At 51.2% G+C, this 15,815-nt stretch overlaps 8 protein-coding genes across 8 annotated transcripts; 4 read left to right on the top strand and 4 right to left on the bottom strand.

Annotated features, from left to right (window-relative positions):
• Positions 1-1,221: 1,221 nt before the first annotated feature.
• Positions 1,222-3,337, bottom strand: SNOG_15753 (hypothetical protein; the record flags this gene model as incomplete). The annotated part of the gene is made up of 3 exons (XM_001805838.1): positions 1,222-1,724; positions 1,797-2,994; positions 3,077-3,337. The coding sequence occupies 3 exons, from the start codon at positions 3,335-3,337 to the stop codon at positions 1,222-1,224; spliced, it is 1,962 nt and encodes a 653-aa protein (XP_001805890.1).
• A 1,217-nt stretch (positions 3,338-4,554) lies between these two features.
• SNOG_15751 (hypothetical protein) lies at positions 4,555-5,287 on the bottom strand (the record flags this gene model as incomplete). Its single annotated transcript, XM_001805837.1, has 2 exons — positions 4,555-5,121; positions 5,186-5,287. The coding sequence occupies 2 exons, from the start codon at positions 5,285-5,287 to the stop codon at positions 4,555-4,557; spliced, it is 669 nt and encodes a 222-aa protein (XP_001805889.1).
• Positions 5,288-5,700: 413 nt separating this feature from the next.
• SNOG_15750 (hypothetical protein) lies at positions 5,701-9,371 on the top strand (the record flags this gene model as incomplete). The annotated part of the gene is made up of 2 exons (XM_001805836.1): positions 5,701-6,192; positions 6,243-9,371. 2 exons carry the CDS (start codon positions 5,701-5,703, stop codon positions 9,369-9,371), a joined length of 3,621 nt encoding a protein of 1,206 aa, XP_001805888.1.
• A 424-nt stretch (positions 9,372-9,795) lies between these two features.
• SNOG_15749 (hypothetical protein) lies at positions 9,796-10,034 on the top strand (the record flags this gene model as incomplete). The annotated part of the gene is made up of 2 exons (XM_001805835.1): positions 9,796-9,915; positions 9,996-10,034. The coding sequence occupies 2 exons, from the start codon at positions 9,796-9,798 to the stop codon at positions 10,032-10,034; spliced, it is 159 nt and encodes a 52-aa protein (XP_001805887.1).
• Positions 10,035-10,557: 523 nt separating this feature from the next.
• On the top strand, positions 10,558-11,544 carry SNOG_15748 (hypothetical protein; the record flags this gene model as incomplete). The annotated part of the gene is made up of 1 exon (XM_001805834.1): positions 10,558-11,544. The coding sequence occupies one exon, from the start codon at positions 10,558-10,560 to the stop codon at positions 11,542-11,544; it is 987 nt and encodes a 328-aa protein (XP_001805886.1).
• On the bottom strand, positions 11,495-12,053 carry SNOG_15747 (hypothetical protein; the record flags this gene model as incomplete). The annotated part of the gene is made up of 2 exons (XM_001805833.1): positions 11,495-11,628; positions 11,678-12,053. The coding sequence occupies 2 exons, from the start codon at positions 12,051-12,053 to the stop codon at positions 11,552-11,554; spliced, it is 453 nt and encodes a 150-aa protein (XP_001805885.1). The 3' UTR covers positions 11,495-11,551.
• A 622-nt stretch (positions 12,054-12,675) lies between these two features.
• SNOG_15746 (hypothetical protein) lies at positions 12,676-13,670 on the top strand (the record flags this gene model as incomplete). Its single annotated transcript, XM_001805832.1, has 2 exons — positions 12,676-13,219; positions 13,277-13,670. Exons 1-2 carry the CDS (start codon positions 12,747-12,749, stop codon positions 13,668-13,670), a joined length of 867 nt encoding a protein of 288 aa, XP_001805884.1. The 5' UTR covers positions 12,676-12,746.
• Positions 13,671-13,938: 268 nt separating this feature from the next.
• On the bottom strand, positions 13,939-15,432 carry SNOG_15745 (hypothetical protein; the record flags this gene model as incomplete). Its single annotated transcript, XM_001805831.1, has 2 exons — positions 13,939-14,335; positions 14,387-15,432. 2 exons carry the CDS (start codon positions 15,430-15,432, stop codon positions 13,939-13,941), a joined length of 1,443 nt encoding a protein of 480 aa, XP_001805883.1.
• Positions 15,433-15,815: the final 383 nt, after the last annotated feature.

Genomic DNA, 15,815 nt, shown 5'->3' with positions numbered 1-15,815 from the left:
CTGATATACGGCCCTGCGGACGATTATATCTTCCGACTGGTTTTCTGAGCAGCGAGACGCCTATCCTCTCTAATTGTTCGAGCGTCATTTAGGCATAGTGCGAATTTCCGAGCCGCTCATCCCAAGTACCTTTCCTTGTTGACCTTCATGAATCACACGACATCAGGCCTTCAAGCACACATCACCGTGCCGCGTCCCAAGAGCAAGACCAAATCCTCATTCGTGCAGCGGAGGATACCAAGAAGGGTCAAAAATAACCACGGAGCATTTCACCATTGCTCTCTAGCGGCGACTCCAAGCCTTCGCGTGGCTGAAATGGAACGCTGCTCGCTTGAGTCTGTCTGCGGAAGGAACCATGCGCTGCAGTGAAACCCGAAACAAGTCAGCCAAACCATGTCTCCCCACGAGCTCGCAACGTGGCTATTGTCAGCTGGACGCCTGTAAGGCCGTCAGAAGCAGACTTTCTGACATAACTTGCGCATAGGCAAGGCTGATGTGCAAGGTCTCGCAACTCCAGTGCCTTGGGTCGAAGCGCTCGCGTGTCAGACGTCATCCCAACTCCTGCAGGATATATGTGGTGCCACCACCACAGGCGGCTAATGTGACGCCTGCCGAAACTCTAACAATCATCGGTATGACGTGTGGATTGAGGCGCAGTCGGGCGTATGTAGGATGTTGCGAGCTCTTGTAAGCCTATGGTTTTGCAATACGATATAGTCGCGGACCACGCCTCGATGCATGTCAACACCGATCAGCCTCAAGCGTCGGGGAGCCAACACTCTCAGCATCGGCAACCTCAGTTTCGGGCTCAGTTGGGTGTAGTAAGCTCGCGATGTCCAAGCGGCTTCATATGGTCTTCGCGGATATTCTTCGAGAGTAATTCATGCTGACTGCATACAACGTATGCAAAGTGTTGTCATTTGATGGGGTATCATGCAGTCATGCAATCTGTGACTGATCATAGTCCGAGACTGAAGTATGCCTCTGTAAATGACAGCAGGCTCTTGTCAACAGATTGCTCATCAATAAGCTGCTGATACTTTCTGTCCTTTAGCTACGCCAATTACTCACACTGATTAGACTGATCAAGCACGTGAAGATGATGCTCAAAAATATCATAGCTGCAGAATAGTATGCCAATGCAAGGGTATGAAGGCTTCTTGAGACGAGGAGCCCATGACGAACATGACTCCGCATTGAGCAACATTATCACCTTCTCAATTACCCCTCAACAACACGTCCAACGAATCCTTCAAGACCTGCCAGGCCTTTCGCACCCCTCTCGTTACTTCCTGACAGGCCTGGACCTCCGCCTGGCATAACTAGAACTTTGGCGCCATATTCGACAAACTCTTTAGAAGCAATGAATTGAAACGTTACTATCGTGGCAGCTGACGTATCAAGGTCTGAACCGTCTGTTTCGTCGTCAAAGCCAAATCCAAACTCATCGTCGTCTGCTTCGACAGGCGCAGTACTCAAAGCCGGCTCCGTGGCCACAGATATGACCTTGGAGGATGCTCTGACACTGGCGATATACACGACAACTGCACTTCCAAGACTGAGGCCTTGAGCCGCACGCGTCTGTGAGCCTTCAAACCGCACATTGATGACTTTGGAAGCGTATGGCTGCCGGTCTGCCAGGACCATTCCTTTCCGGATTCTGTTGATGGCTGGACTCAGGATCGGTGTGTCGACCGGCATGATGCCCATCGTACCTACCTGGTCTGCGTAAAGCGTCCGTACAGGTAGACGTAGATTCCGCAGCGATATGATACGAACACGTCGCCACTCCGTACGATGATCGTGAAGAGATGCACTCCTGGTATGGGTCTTGTTCATAGCCCCAGGGAAAGATCGCGACTGTGGCAGTACAGACGCTCGCAGTGATGGCTGACCACTGCCACTGTCACTATCATCAGAGCTTATGTCTACGGGGTATGGTCCGAGCAATAACTCGTCGCCAACATTCATGGTACCGTAGCGGAGATAGCCTCCAATGACAGCAGACCTATCAGACGATGTACGAGTCTGCACGCTGTAGACGTCCTCGATATAAAACAATCGCTTGAGTGCTGGCTCGATGCGAGGCTCTTCGTGAATTGGGATGGGAAGCTGACGTAGAAACGCGTGTAATTTGTTCATACCCGTCCCTTTGATCGCGCTGGTCAGAAAGATTGGTACGGTCGCCAACGGAGATGCCGCTAGAGTTCCCACTAACTTGTCAGCTTCCTGCATCTCCTTTGCCGAAATAGAGTGCAAATCTTCGTCTTGAGCTACTGCAGTCGGGTCCGATATGATGCACGGCTTGCGACCAGCTTCTTTCAGTACAGATAGCAATTTGGACAATGTCTGGCGGAGTCCAGCTTTGGTGGCAAGATCATATTTGGTGATCACGATTACCAATGGCAGCTCTAGGTTCAAGCATAGCTGAAGATGTGCCTGTGAGAGGTCAAGATCCGCAGCGGCAGGTCCAAGTAGTTCTTGCGGCGTTGGAGAAGCACCGATTTTTCCTGTTGAGTCATCTGTGTCGTCCGCGGGTATACATAACAAGGTCCAATGCGGTTGCCAGCCAACAATCCCGCGAACTGTGGTTCTTCGGAATCTAGGATGACCCGCAGAGTCCGACATAATGACCAACCTTCCATTGCCACCATTCTCTACTGCTGCGTGAATATCGATCCAGGATGAGACGTCTCCGGAACCATAGCCTATTACGTGACTTGCGATGGTTCCATCCTGATCGACGGTATCTCGGTAACCTATCAGCTCTTGAGTGACAGAGCTCGTCATACCGGACGCGATCTCATGTCTGTGCTTCAGCAGACTGAGACGACTTTTGCCACGCCCATTGTCGAGCGTAGCAGTGGATAGTGTACCTAGTAGACTGGACTTGCCAGACATTGTTGCCCCGGTCACCGACACACGCAGCTGCTCCACAATGCGTATATCTTCAGTGCCAGGTGTCTTCAAATCTTGGTCTTCATTGGAGGTAGTCTTTGCGCTCGTATTTTGGCGCGAGTTATTCGTATGTTCCACGAGGTGTTGGAGCGGCCTCACGAGGGCCTCAGCGAGCTACAAGTCTCGATGTTTGCAGCTTCTGCTGGGATGCGCCACTGCACTCCATCCATTCGCACTCGCCAACCGGTACCATCCGCAGCACCTCTACTCCGCAGCCCAAGCTCGCGGCCATAGCTCGCAGGTTGTTCAGGCTTTCTTCCATCTCATCCTCTGCCAGGCCGACAATGGTGCCATCGTCGGCGACTCCGATCTCGTAAAGTGCACCCTTGCTCTCCTCTAAGCCAGGGAGCAGTCGCTGCGGCGGCTCCGAGGAAGACATTCGCACATCATCCGGTAGATGGGGAAGCACGGCCGCAGTAGTGGAGGATATATGATAGGAACATGACTGCTGCAGACGCCACAAGAGTTGTGTCGTCAGCTGTTCGAGACGGTGCTGTTTGGACTGGATGGACGCTAGTGGTGGAGGCGTATTGGAAAGAACCCCTGACTCAGATACGCTGCGACTGACAGATGCTGGAGTGGGTATGTCACTGCGGCGCATAGACCCAGAGACTCTGCGCGCCGTGCTCGCGCGTGTGAATGATCTCCGTCGACGCAGGAGGAGATGCAGTTTGTATTCGGTGGGTCCCTCCTGTGGCTCTGCCTCTAGCCTGGTGATAGTTGTGTACTCCTCGGGCGCAAGTGAACCGATACTGGTCGCCTCGATTACGGTGGTCGCGAGCTTCGTTGGAGGTGGCTTGGCTTGCTGCCGGGTGGTCGGCGACTCCGAGGGATCGCCGCTCGGGACCGCCGTCCACGGTGACGATACACGAGGCGGGTCGGGATCAAAGGTAAATATGGAGGCCATGTCTTTCCTTCACTGAGATTGGGGAATGCGAAGGTGTAAGATGCAGTTTCGACTTGTTCGTGGTACTGCTTGCTCGTGTGAATTATCTCAGGGAACACGTAATCGTGCTAAAGAGCGAGAATTTGTATGTGAGAAATGCGTCTGAAATAATTGCGATAGCCGTGGAAGCATCATGACTGATATAGAGGCAAACAATGTGACTTCGTCTAGCGAAAGCGGGAAGCAACTCGTGGTAGGACTGCGTGAATTGCCACGTTGGCGTTCAATTTGAGAGAAGCGACATGACAGTGGTTATGCGGGCTGGAAATTTGCCGTGTGATTTGTGCTGTTCCGTGGTATTTTGAAGTTGTTGGTGACGTGAGGTCGGAACTAAGGTGAAGCAGTCTTGGCACGCGGAGTCAGTGGGGAAGTCGCTGTCGGTGAATCATCGTCACTAACTCCATGACTCTAAGAATCACTTTGCGAAAGTACGAAGGCTGCGCCCTTTATGCGCCTTCAAATGACAAGATACGAGTGGATTTTATCTAAGCCATGTATATTGTAATGATCCCTCCTAGACATCCTTACTATATTTGGAGACGCGTCTCGTAGGTATCGTGTGATCGGAGGGGAGTCCTTGGGTGCTCTGATCTAGTGTATTCAAGGCCAACACTCCTCGGAATCTTCTTGAAACTGACACGAACATCTCTTCATTTCGGCGCATCAGTCAATGGCACATACTGCACCCCATACAGCTTCTTCTTCTCCACACTACCATCCTCTTTCTTATCAACGATATAAATATGCTGTGAGCCACCGTCTGCAACCGGCACAAACAACCTCCCTGGGCTTTTCAACTGCTCTGTTAACTCAGCATGGTGTTCCGCCGCCGCAGCACCCACGTGAATCGCATCATACGGCGCGCCTTCCTTCCATCCTTTCCTCCCGTCCCCAAGCACGAACTTGACTTGTCCCGTCTCCAGCATCTTCTTGCCTACTTCACTTTTAGACAGATTCGCAATGCTCATGTCTACTAGTGGTTGTATGTGGTCGATTCCAATCACGGTCCCTTTGGGCCCCACGAGGTTGGCGAGAACGGCGGTCAGGTAGCCTGAGCCAGAGCCGATATCGAGAACTTTGGCGCCAGGAGGCAGATGTGTGAGAAGCGATTCGCATGCGTTGGCGTGCATGTGTGGCGCGGAGATGGTGGCGGCGTGACCGATGGGTTGGGGGTAGTCCCGGTACGGAGAAGAGGGCGCGAAATGGGCGCGGTCGACCTGGTTGAATGTTAGATGTTGAAGTTGGGTGTGGAACAAGTCGTGTGGTGTGAGATGGGAGTACCTTCATCATAGCTTCTTTGACGCGCTCAGTTTCTATGAGACCGTTCTTCTTGAGATTATCGATGAGCTCTTCATTGGTGTCGCCAGAGCTTCGCCATGCCATGCTGAACGTTCTGGACGATTGGTATAGGCGCGCAGACTCGATGTGAACAGATAGACCGCGCGTAAGGCGGAAAGGCTTTGTTAGGACAGGCACGGTGAAATCGAATGCACAGGACGACGAGGGGCTTGATGTCTGTAAAGAAAAGAGGATGTATTCGTGCTGGAGGCTACAAACTGCGTTGCTATGGCAAGGAGCTCCTACGTACACAGGACCTAGAGCGTGAGTGTAGCGTGGCAAGACGCGTTAGGGCACATAATGGTGACGAGAGAGGGGTGCTGCGCGCATGTGAGCTCCTTGCTAAATCCGGGGTAAATGAACGCTAGTGTTATCGATTGTGCGAGGCCCCACTTAGTCATGCCAAAAAAAGTTCGCGACGAAAAGTTGGTCGCGTCCGATCAGCACTCAAATACACAATGGCGCCGCCCGCCGTAAAACGAAGAAAGCTAGACCATAGCGACCTAGAAGAGGAGAGTGAAGGGAGCTTTGCGGGGTTCGATGGTGTTAGCGACGCAGCATCCGACACAAGTGCTGGCGCGGGAGAAAATGGCGACGATGGAAGCGATGTTTCGATGAACGGCGCACAAGACTTTGAAGACTTGGAGGAGCTAGACAATGCCAGCGAGGAAGAGGACGATGATGATGAAGTGGCGGAAGAAGAGGGGAGCAAGCCAGCGCCAGCTGTGAAAGCGTCTACTCAAACGAAGCCGCCGAAGCGCCCTGCCGCCAGCCTCGAAGACGGCGTGTATACGTCCGAGGCTTTCAAGTCGAATTTGTTCAAACTACAAGTTGATGAGCTCTTGGAGCAAGTAAAGCTGAAACATGGGAAGAAAGAAGCCGCTGCAGAGAATGCGATGCGGACACTGAAGGCCCTAATCGAGCAGATTCCCAGTCGAGAGCCTCTTGCAGTATGTATATCCAGTATTGGATAGACGTGACGTCTTCTGACCCGCCCTAGGTCTCCGAAGCCGAGAAAAGCCTCAAGTCGTCCGGAGTAGCGGTACCTTTCCCCGTCCCAGGCCCACCGAAAGACGCCAAATACAAGCTACAATACGAACGGCCCGCTAGCATCAATGCGACCGGCAGTTACCCGCTCAAGATTGCGACTCGCAACAATGACGAGTTCTCCATTGACTTGGTTGTGACTATGCCAAAAAGCATTTTCACAGACAAGGACTACCTGAACCACCGATACTTCTACAAGCGCGCATTCTACCTGGCGTGTCTTACATCAGGGATCAAGGCATCGAAGGAACACACGTTCAAGCTTTCGTACGACTATCTCAACGGGAACCAGCTCCAGCCGATCTTGGTGGTCCGCCCAAGCGGTAACGGCGACGGCGACGACTTTTCGAGCGCAAAGTGTGCGATCAACATCCTGGTCGCCGTGCCAGAAGACACCTTTCCCAAGAACAAGCTGCAGCCAGGCTCGAACGGTGTGCGACCGAAGGAGGCCGAGGACGATGCGGTGAACAGGGCACTCTCACCTACGCCATTCTACAACAGCACAGTGCAGTCAGATGCGAATGTCACTGCGTATCTCAAGCTATTACACGCCACAGCTTCGAAAGCTGACGCATTCAGAGATGCATGTGTACTTGGTCGTGTTTGGCTGAAGCAACGTGGACTTGGAAGCCGATCGCGCAAAGGCGGATTTGGCAACTTCGAATGGGCTACACTTGTGGCACTGCTACTCCAGCCAGACATAGGTATAGGGGGACAAGCGCTTTCTACAGGCTACAGCAGCTATCAGCTGTTCAAGGCGACCCTTCAATTCCTCGCACGCCACGACCTTTCCAAGAAGCCGTTCATGATACAGGCCCCAGGCGTCACCATCCCCAAGAATCAGAGCACGCCTGTCTTCTTTGACGGAGCTCGAGGACAGAACATATTGTTCAAGATGACTCCGTGGTCTTACAGGCGATTGCAAATTGAAGCCAAATCTACCGTGGACATGTTGAGTGACTCCGTTTTCGACCAATTCGATTCAACGTTCATTCTAAAGACCGAGCTTCCCAAATTCAAATACGACGCGACCCTGGAAATCCCGCTTTCGGCCTTCGAAATCGATGCAGAGAGTGAGAGCCAGCATGACAAGCTCATCCTTACCTGCAGTAAGATGAGTAATGCGTTAACACGCGCACTGACTGATCGTATTACTGCACTATCGTTCACCCTGCCCGAGGAAGAAACCTGGTCTCCTGCCTCGCAACGTCCGAAGGGTGATCTACGTGGCTGTCTGCTTGTGAGCTTGGCGACCGATCCTGCAAATGCCAGTCGTACTGTAGACCATGGCCCGTCTGCCGAGAACAAGCAGGAAGCTGCTGCTTTCCGCAAGTTTTGGGGCGAGAAGTCTGAATTAAGACGTTTCAAGGACGGCAGCATCCTCGAAAGTGTGGTCTGGTCATCGAAGGATGCTTCTGTGTCTGTCGTTGAACAAATCATACTCTACGTTCTCGGCAAGCATCTTGGTGGAAAGGTGGTAGAGCAGGCCAAGTTTTCTGGCGACGCATTTGCACAGCTTGTTACAGCAGGCCGCATTCAAGGACAGTCGGGAGTGACGCCATTCCTGCCAATCATGAACGCATTTTCCGCCATGGAGAAAGACATTCGCGATCTCGAGGACCTCCCACTTCAGCTCCGACATCTCAGGGCTGCTGATCCACAATTGAGGTACACATCTGTAGAGCCTCCACTTCCTGGACACTCGCCTGCCGCTGTTGTATTGCAATTCGAGGGCTCAGGTCGCTGGCCAGATGATCTCTGCGCAATCCAGCGAACCAAGATCGCTTTCCTTCTTAGGATCGCGGAGCTACTGGTAAAAGCCAAGTCTGAGTACGCCGCACGTGTTGGCCTGGAGAATCAGTCGCAGCCTGCCCAAAACCAAGCGTTCCTAGATGTTACGGCTCCCGGAGGCTTTACATTCCGGATTCGAATTTACCACGATCGCGAGGTGACACTGTTCGAGAGACAACTGAAGGACAGCACATTAGATGCAGCTTCGCGGGAGTCAGCTGCTGCTTCGTTGGCTCTGTATAAACGCGAGTTCGTTCAGTCGCCTTTACATTCGCAAGTACTGCAGACTCTCTCAACACGCTTCCTTGCACTTTCACCGTCAATCAGATTGATGAAGCGATGGTTTGCGTCGCATCTTCTTGCACCACATTTCGCACCCGAGCTTGTTGAGCTACTCGTTATCCGAACTTTCTTACAACCACAACCTTGGCCTGTACCATCTACTGCCACCACTGGCTTCATCAGGACTCTATCATGGATCAGTCGCTGGGATTGGCGCCATGTGCCTCTTATAGTAGACTTTTCGACTACGTTCTCCAACAACCCCATGGAAGTGGCTGACACTACATCGAAAGGAATGAAGGCTGAAGATCTCGAGCGCTTACAGACACGCTTCGAAGCCTGGCGCCGCATTGACCCAGCGATGAACCGCGTGGTCTTGTTCGCAGCCACCAACCTGGATGAGGAGGGCACAACATGGACAGACAAATCGAAGCCAGAAAAGGTCGTCGCGGCACGCCTCACCGCGCTCGCAAAAGCTGCAACACATGCTGCGCGTGCTGATGATGACCGTTTGTTGAAGCACATCAATGGCAACGACGCGAAAGCCCAGACTGCATTGACACCGGAATCCCTTTTCAACGCCAACTTCTCCGAGTACGACATCGTCATCAACATCAATCCAAAGCACATACTCAAACCATTGAAAAAGCGCAAGTCCGAGGTGCAATTCAAGAACGTTGAGATCCAGCAATCTGCTCGAAAGGATCCAGCAACAACTCCATTGCCACAGCTCTTCGCGAAAGAACTTTTAGATGTCTATGGTGATGCGGTACTCTGGTTCTGGGATCCTGAAACACTCGACAAGATTGTAGGATTGTGGAATCCGGTTGTCACTGGGCAGCGTAGCTGGAAGATCAAGGCTGGTTGGAACAGTGAACCCATCAGGAAGAGGAGCAGTGGAGAGGAGAAGAGCAAGGATGTTGATATCAGGGTGAACAAGGCTGCTGTGATGAACGAGATCAAGAGGCTTGGTGGAGATCTGATCAAAGATATTGAAGTGAAGTCCTGATTTGGCGGCTATGTAGCGAACAAGATATCCAATTGAAGTTGCGCATCAGTGCAAGATTTTGCCCACAGACGCCTTTTGTGTCGATACATCATGCGACGGCCCAAAGAATGAAGTATAGATTGATTCTTCAGGCAACAGCGTGAAGACTAGCACTATCAAACTTCACGTGCTTCGTTGACAGCGGAAGATCGACTGCGTACTCCGGGCTTGTATTTCGGCCGATATCACGTGCACAGCCTTCCCTCGAAGGGCATCGCGCTTCGCTAGATGACCAGGTACCCGCTTTGTGAACCTACAATCATATATCTGCTAACCTGGTTCAGATGAGCTGTTGCAGAAAGTTGGTACGTGGTCCAACACCTTAAGGCTATATAACGCTTGAGTTCTCGCAACTCAAGTGTAGCAATCAGTACAGTCCTTCACCATGACCGCAATTCTTCAATCGCCTTTTGGCACTTTCCAGGGAAAGCAGAGCGATGGCATAACGCAGTATCTTGGTATTAAATATGCCAGCGTCAAGGACCAATTGTCTCCGCCAGAGCTGGTGACGGACTATGGAGATGTTGTCGTTGATGCAACACACTTTGGGTAGCAGACCCCACCAATTTGATTGACTAATACTAGACTGATATCTCTGGATCAGGCCTCGCGCACCAGCAATAGACGGCTGTAGTTTCGAACAAGAACACCTCATACAATGCAACACCAACGCACAAGAAGAGACGCCAAATATGTCGGGTACGGAGTGCCTGAACTTGAACATCACAGTCCCGAAAATGGAACTCGGTGATAGAAAGATTCCGGTCATGGTATTTATACATGGTGGCGGACTGATTATGGGCGCGAACTATTGGCCGCAATATGACCCGTCGCTGTTGGTTAAAATGAGTGGAGAGATGGATATGCCGGCGATTGCGGTGAACATCAAGTAAGTTATCAAATTGCCCATCATGAGGAGTTTGACTGAAGTGGATGATTCAGCTATCGTCTGGGTATCCTTGGAAACCTGGCATCCCAAGAACTTCATGATGCTGGATACATGGGAAACAACAGTCTACGTGATCAGAAATGTGCACTGCAATGGATCAAAAGACACATCGCGGCATTCGGTGGTGATGAAGAAAACGTAACGGTCTTTGGAGAAAGTGCGGGTGCATGTGAGATACATGGTCGCCGGTTCGTCCCAATGTCGAGTGCTGACAGTATTGTAGCCTCCGTGCTGTACCAACTCCATTCCAAGGAGCCGCTGTTCAAACGTTGTATATCGATGTCCGGCACGCCACTCATGCTCCGACCCCTCCCATTACCTGTCGCAGAGACATCATATGCCTCCATCGTCCAAACATTCGGGCTTGAGAACGCATCGACTTCAGAGCGCATTGAAAGGCTCCGAACTGCATCGCCAGAAGATCTCGTCGCCAATACACCTTTGAGTGTACCTTTACTTCCTGTCTTGGACGGAGACATCCTATCAGATGCCACAACCTTCGCAAAGCTTGCATCTCACGATCATGCAAACCTACCCGGCATGCAATGGTGCGAATCTCTGATGATCGGCGACTGCCAGCATGACGGCATAGTGTTCTTCTTCATGGGTCTATCACAACGCAAAGATGGCATCGCAACCGCACTGACAACCTCCCTGCATGAAAATCTTGCTACGTCTGCGACCCAATCAGTACTCGAAGCCTATAACATCACTGCTTCGACAGAAGACACCGACGCTTTGAAACGTATCATGGAGCTCGCAACTGACATTGCATACGTCGCCCCAGCGCTGGCGTACGCAAGGTCGTTTCCGGGAAAGAGTTATTACTACCAGTTTAATGAGCCGAATCCGTGGGATGGAACATTCAGAGGGCATAGTACGCATATGCTTGACGCGGCGTTCTTGTTTCAGCATTTCAACCATGAATTGTCGCCTGAAGCTCTGGAAGTAGCAACGACTCTTGCGCAGGACTTCGTCAGGTTTGCAAATGGCGCTGAGCCGTGGTCGGAATTTGAAGAGAAGATGGGAATGGTGAGGAAATATGGGCCGGGCAAGATCGGAATTGTTGGAAACAATGGTTGGGGAAGTGGAAAGAGAGATGTTTTGTGGAAGCTGAGTGAGGAGGGAAAGGTTGATTTAGATGACTTGATTGGAGCGTGGCATATGTTCATCGCTGGGAAGTGATAGCTTTTTACAGCTTAGCTTTGACTTTTCCTTCTTTTTTCCACTCTTCAAGTGCTTTCCCGGCTACTCGGAAGCCTTCCATAGCTGCGAGAATTAGTACTCTTTCCCTCCTGTCCCACAAGAAATGGCTTACAAGCTGGCAGACCAACATAAATTCCAACCTGCAACAGCGCCTCTCTAATCTCTTCCTCCGTCACTCCGTTTCTCAACGCTCCTCTTACATGCACGCCCAATTCCGTGCTCCTGTTCAATGCGCACAGCATACCCAGATTGAGTAAGCTCCGCTGCTGCCGGGTCAGGCCGGGTCGACTCCATATCCAGCCCCAGCCGACTTCCGTGACAAGTTCCTGGAGCGGTTTGGAGAAAGGTGTAGAGTGCCGCGCGAGAGAAGCGTCAACGTAGGAGTCGCCTGCGACGGAGCGGCGGATCGCGATCCCTTCTTCAAATAATGTCTTGTGTGCTTCGTCTACTTTTGCATCGCGTATCTTTTTTCGATCGATTGGCGGCATCTCGATAGTCTGGCAGGAGGTATTTCACGGATGGTGATGGCTGTAATCTGGTAGATGTGATAATGGAAGTGCATTGCTTCATCCGAGGTACAGCCACTAGGTGACGTAGTAATTTGTGCCTGTTCTCGCACACTGCAGTGGCCTGTAACGGCGCAGCGACAGCTAAGTCTGTATCAATTCAAGGTGTTTTCAGAAACATGTTACTGTTTAACCATCCTGTAAAGCTATACGGGACAACTATTGTGTCATAGGTAGCTCTGAAAAGCCCGACGTCATCATCACGATACTACATTGTCGCTACCCAATCTGGCCAAAGCCATTGAATCATGGGTATCCCAGGCTATTTGTGTCTTGCACAGCGATTACACTACTTGGCCTACTTTGTTGTAAGACTTCAGATGTCATTGCGTTCATTCACCCCACACGCCCAAAATGGCTTAGTGCGGGGAAGCTTCAACTCCCGTATCCGTCTACGGGCCAACTTTCCCGGCCTCAATGTGGGGAGAATACCTTCCCCACAACACCAAACTCGCTGCAATGATGAGTTTGCCGATGCGATTTCGGAAGGATGGATCCTATAGAGACTGCTTTGTGTCACGTACACCACCTCTACCATACTATCGAGGCTTCGTGGAGTGAAATCAACACAGAAATTTTCTAGTCACTTAACGGTACTCCTAAACTACCACCAATATGTCGAAACCTGTAGCAATCGTCACGGGCGCCGGATCCGGCATCGGCGAGGCTGTCGCGAAGCACATGTACAGCAAAGGCTACAAAGTCGTTGTTGCAGACATGAATCCGGCAACGGGCGAAAAGGTCGCGTCGGCTCTAGGACCAGATGCGAAGTTCCTACAAGTCGATGTCTCATCATACCAGTCTCAAGCTCGCTTGTTCAAGCAAGCGTACGAATGGGGCGGTAACAGGCTCGATTTCTGCCATGCGAACGCTGGAATCGATGATCGACAGATCTTGTATGAAGCTGAGGATAAAGAAGAGCTGGATGCGGAGGGACTCTTGAAGCCACTGAATACGAAGACAATGCAAGTCAACTTGGAGGGCGTTATCCAGGGATTGTGGTTGTTCAAGTACTATGTACGACGTAGCAAAGAAGCCGGTGGAGGCAAGGGCAAGTTCGTTGCTACGAGCAGCGCAGCTGGTCTCTAGTAAGTTTTAAAAAGCCGCAAGAGTTGTGACAGTACACCGATGCTGATCGCGTACAGTTCCATGACGCAATGTCCGCAGTACACCGCTTCCAAATACGGTGTTATCGGCCTCGCCCGTGCATCCGGCCCTGTCTTCGTCAAAGAGGGCATCACAGTCAATGCAATCTGCCCAGCTTTCATTCCGACAAACCTATGTCCGCCAGAGGTGCTCAAGCGTTGGCCTAAGGAGCACATCACGCCTCTCTCGACGGTGAACAAAGCTATCGATGCTTTCTTGGCTGACGACAAACTTACTGGCCAAGCAGTCGAGCTTTCGCAAGAGAACATCTACTTCCGCGAACAAGTCGACTACCCGAACGAGAGCCAGAAGTGGATCGGACTCGAAAGTGACAAGATTTGGAATGAAGGTTATGAAGTAGGCAAGCAGCCGCTGAAAAGGGAGGGCTACTAGGGACTCTAACACGATAAAATTCAGTAATTCATCAAGTCTAGTTGCAACAACACTGACATTGCTTGATCTCAGTCCACGCCATCCATGTTTTTCAAGTGTGAGCGAGGACAGTACGCTTGCTTGCAACCGTCTGATCCACATTGTGGCCATGCAGCAACCCACCCCTCTTGCGCGCTACGAATTGCAGTGCAACGGCCCCCATGTTCTTCTGGCCCCCAAGATCCTCGCTGGTAATATTTCGCGACACGTGTATCATATATATCCTAACTCAAAAGTTCAGCCCCTCCTTTTCTGCTTCCGCCCACTGCTTCTTCATGATCTCTGCGTGCTTTGCAGACCTCGGTCGAATGTCGCATTCGTAATTTTCCGGAACGCTGAAGAACCCAGGCGCCATCTTCTCGGTGACTTCGATTACTTGACCGTCTTTTCCGATTTTCTTGCGCAAGTTGAATCCCCACAATACCCGTGCGATGTTGATGTAAAGTGATCGCTCTGCAACATGCACACCAGGGCATACTCGTCGACCTGCACCGTAAGCAAAATGGTCTCGTGTCTTCGGGTCGGAAGCGTTGATGTAGTCTGCTGCTGAGGCGGAATGGTTGAGATAGCGCGAGGGATCAAATGCATCCGGGTTAGGCCACAGTTCTGGATCACGGTGGATTGCCCTAGCATACGATCAGATATCGTGTTTCAATCCCACTGTTGGAAAGACTTACCACCAGTTTAATACTGCAACACTTCCCTTAGGAATGAAGTAGCCCTCATACCAATCATCCTCGCTCGTAGCGTGCGGCATTCCAAATTTGTTGACTGGTCTCCATCGCAAGACTTCTTTGATCACGCCTCGTACATATGGTAAGCTCTCTTCATCTTCCCAGGTTGGCAATCGATCTGGTCCTACCACTCGGTCCAGCTCTTCTTGTGCCTTCTTCTGCACTTCTGGGTTTAGTAGCATACACAGTACGAAGTTGTTCAAAGTGGTACCAGTCGTTTCAGATCCGGCCTCAATCAGGCCGCCGCAGGTATACGCTGCCGAAAGATCATCGATTCCACTCTTCGCTGGGTCTTTGAGGTAGAAAGTCTTTGTGAAGCAGTCTTTCGCTGTTCCAGCGTCCGTTTCGCGCTTTAGTCGATTCCATAAGTCCAAGTTCAACTGACTGTCTTGCTCGAACACCCTCTGTCCATGCGATCTCCAGTTGCCCAACATCCATTGCGGCAAGCTGGCTAAGCTTGGAAAAGAGTCAATTGCATGCGCACCAGGAGCCGTCATCTTTGTAAATCGATCTAGCATAGCGTAGATGCGCTGGATAAGAGGGTCGTTCCAGCTCGGTATCCGGTAGCCATATGTGACTAGCATGATGACGCTAGCAGAGTATCGTCGATTGATCAAGATGAAATCGTCCGGACTTTCCATAAGCTCTTGGAGGAGGTATTTGCTCTCGAAATCTTGAACTGGCTGGTACTTCACACTTGAACGAAGGTTGAGCAAGTCGTGGCTATGTTTTCGAATGCTTCTCCATCGTGCTCCATAAGGCATGAACAGCTGTCGTCTTCCTGCGGAAGCTACGTCTTGAGCCAAAGGTGCCGGTGCCCTGGAGGAGTATATGCCACTCTTCTTGTCCATAAGGTCCTTCACTACTTTGGGTGAAGAGAGCCAAACGTAGTCCGTGCCGCCGATTTTCGTATAGAATATCTCGCCGTACTGTTTGCGCCATGCGATAGCCTTGTCACGCACGAGTTCGGTATCTGCTAGATCGAGCATGTTTCCAACGAAAGGAAGACCTTTGGGGCCTGGTGGAAGTTTACGCCGACGAGGATCCTTTGAAATGGTCAGCAACGAATGCGCTCTCCTAGGAAGATGCTAATAGCAACATATTTCGTGGCGGTAAGCTTACCTTGATGACATTCGGTACAATGAAGAAATATGCAGTAAGTAGAAGCAATACAGGCGAGATGAAAAGAAGCGATAATTTCAACAAGACAGGCGATAATGATACATTCTGAATCATGTCGAAAGCTGCCATGGTGGAACGAGGTTCAATCGAGGAGCTTTTGATGGTTGGGAAACACGTTCAAGCCATCTACTATGGTGCGACAGATGCCTTTAGACAATGAGTAGAGAATAGACTGCAAATTGGGGGAACT

Source organism: Parastagonospora nodorum (genome assembly GCF_000146915.1).
Source record: "Parastagonospora nodorum SN15 chromosome Unknown scaffold_40, whole genome shotgun sequence".
Classification (NCBI taxonomy): Eukaryota; Fungi; Ascomycota; class Dothideomycetes; order Pleosporales; family Phaeosphaeriaceae; genus Parastagonospora; species Parastagonospora nodorum.
The sequence above is the reverse complement of the archived record's forward strand: the minus strand, read 5'-3'. Positions and strand labels throughout refer to the sequence as shown.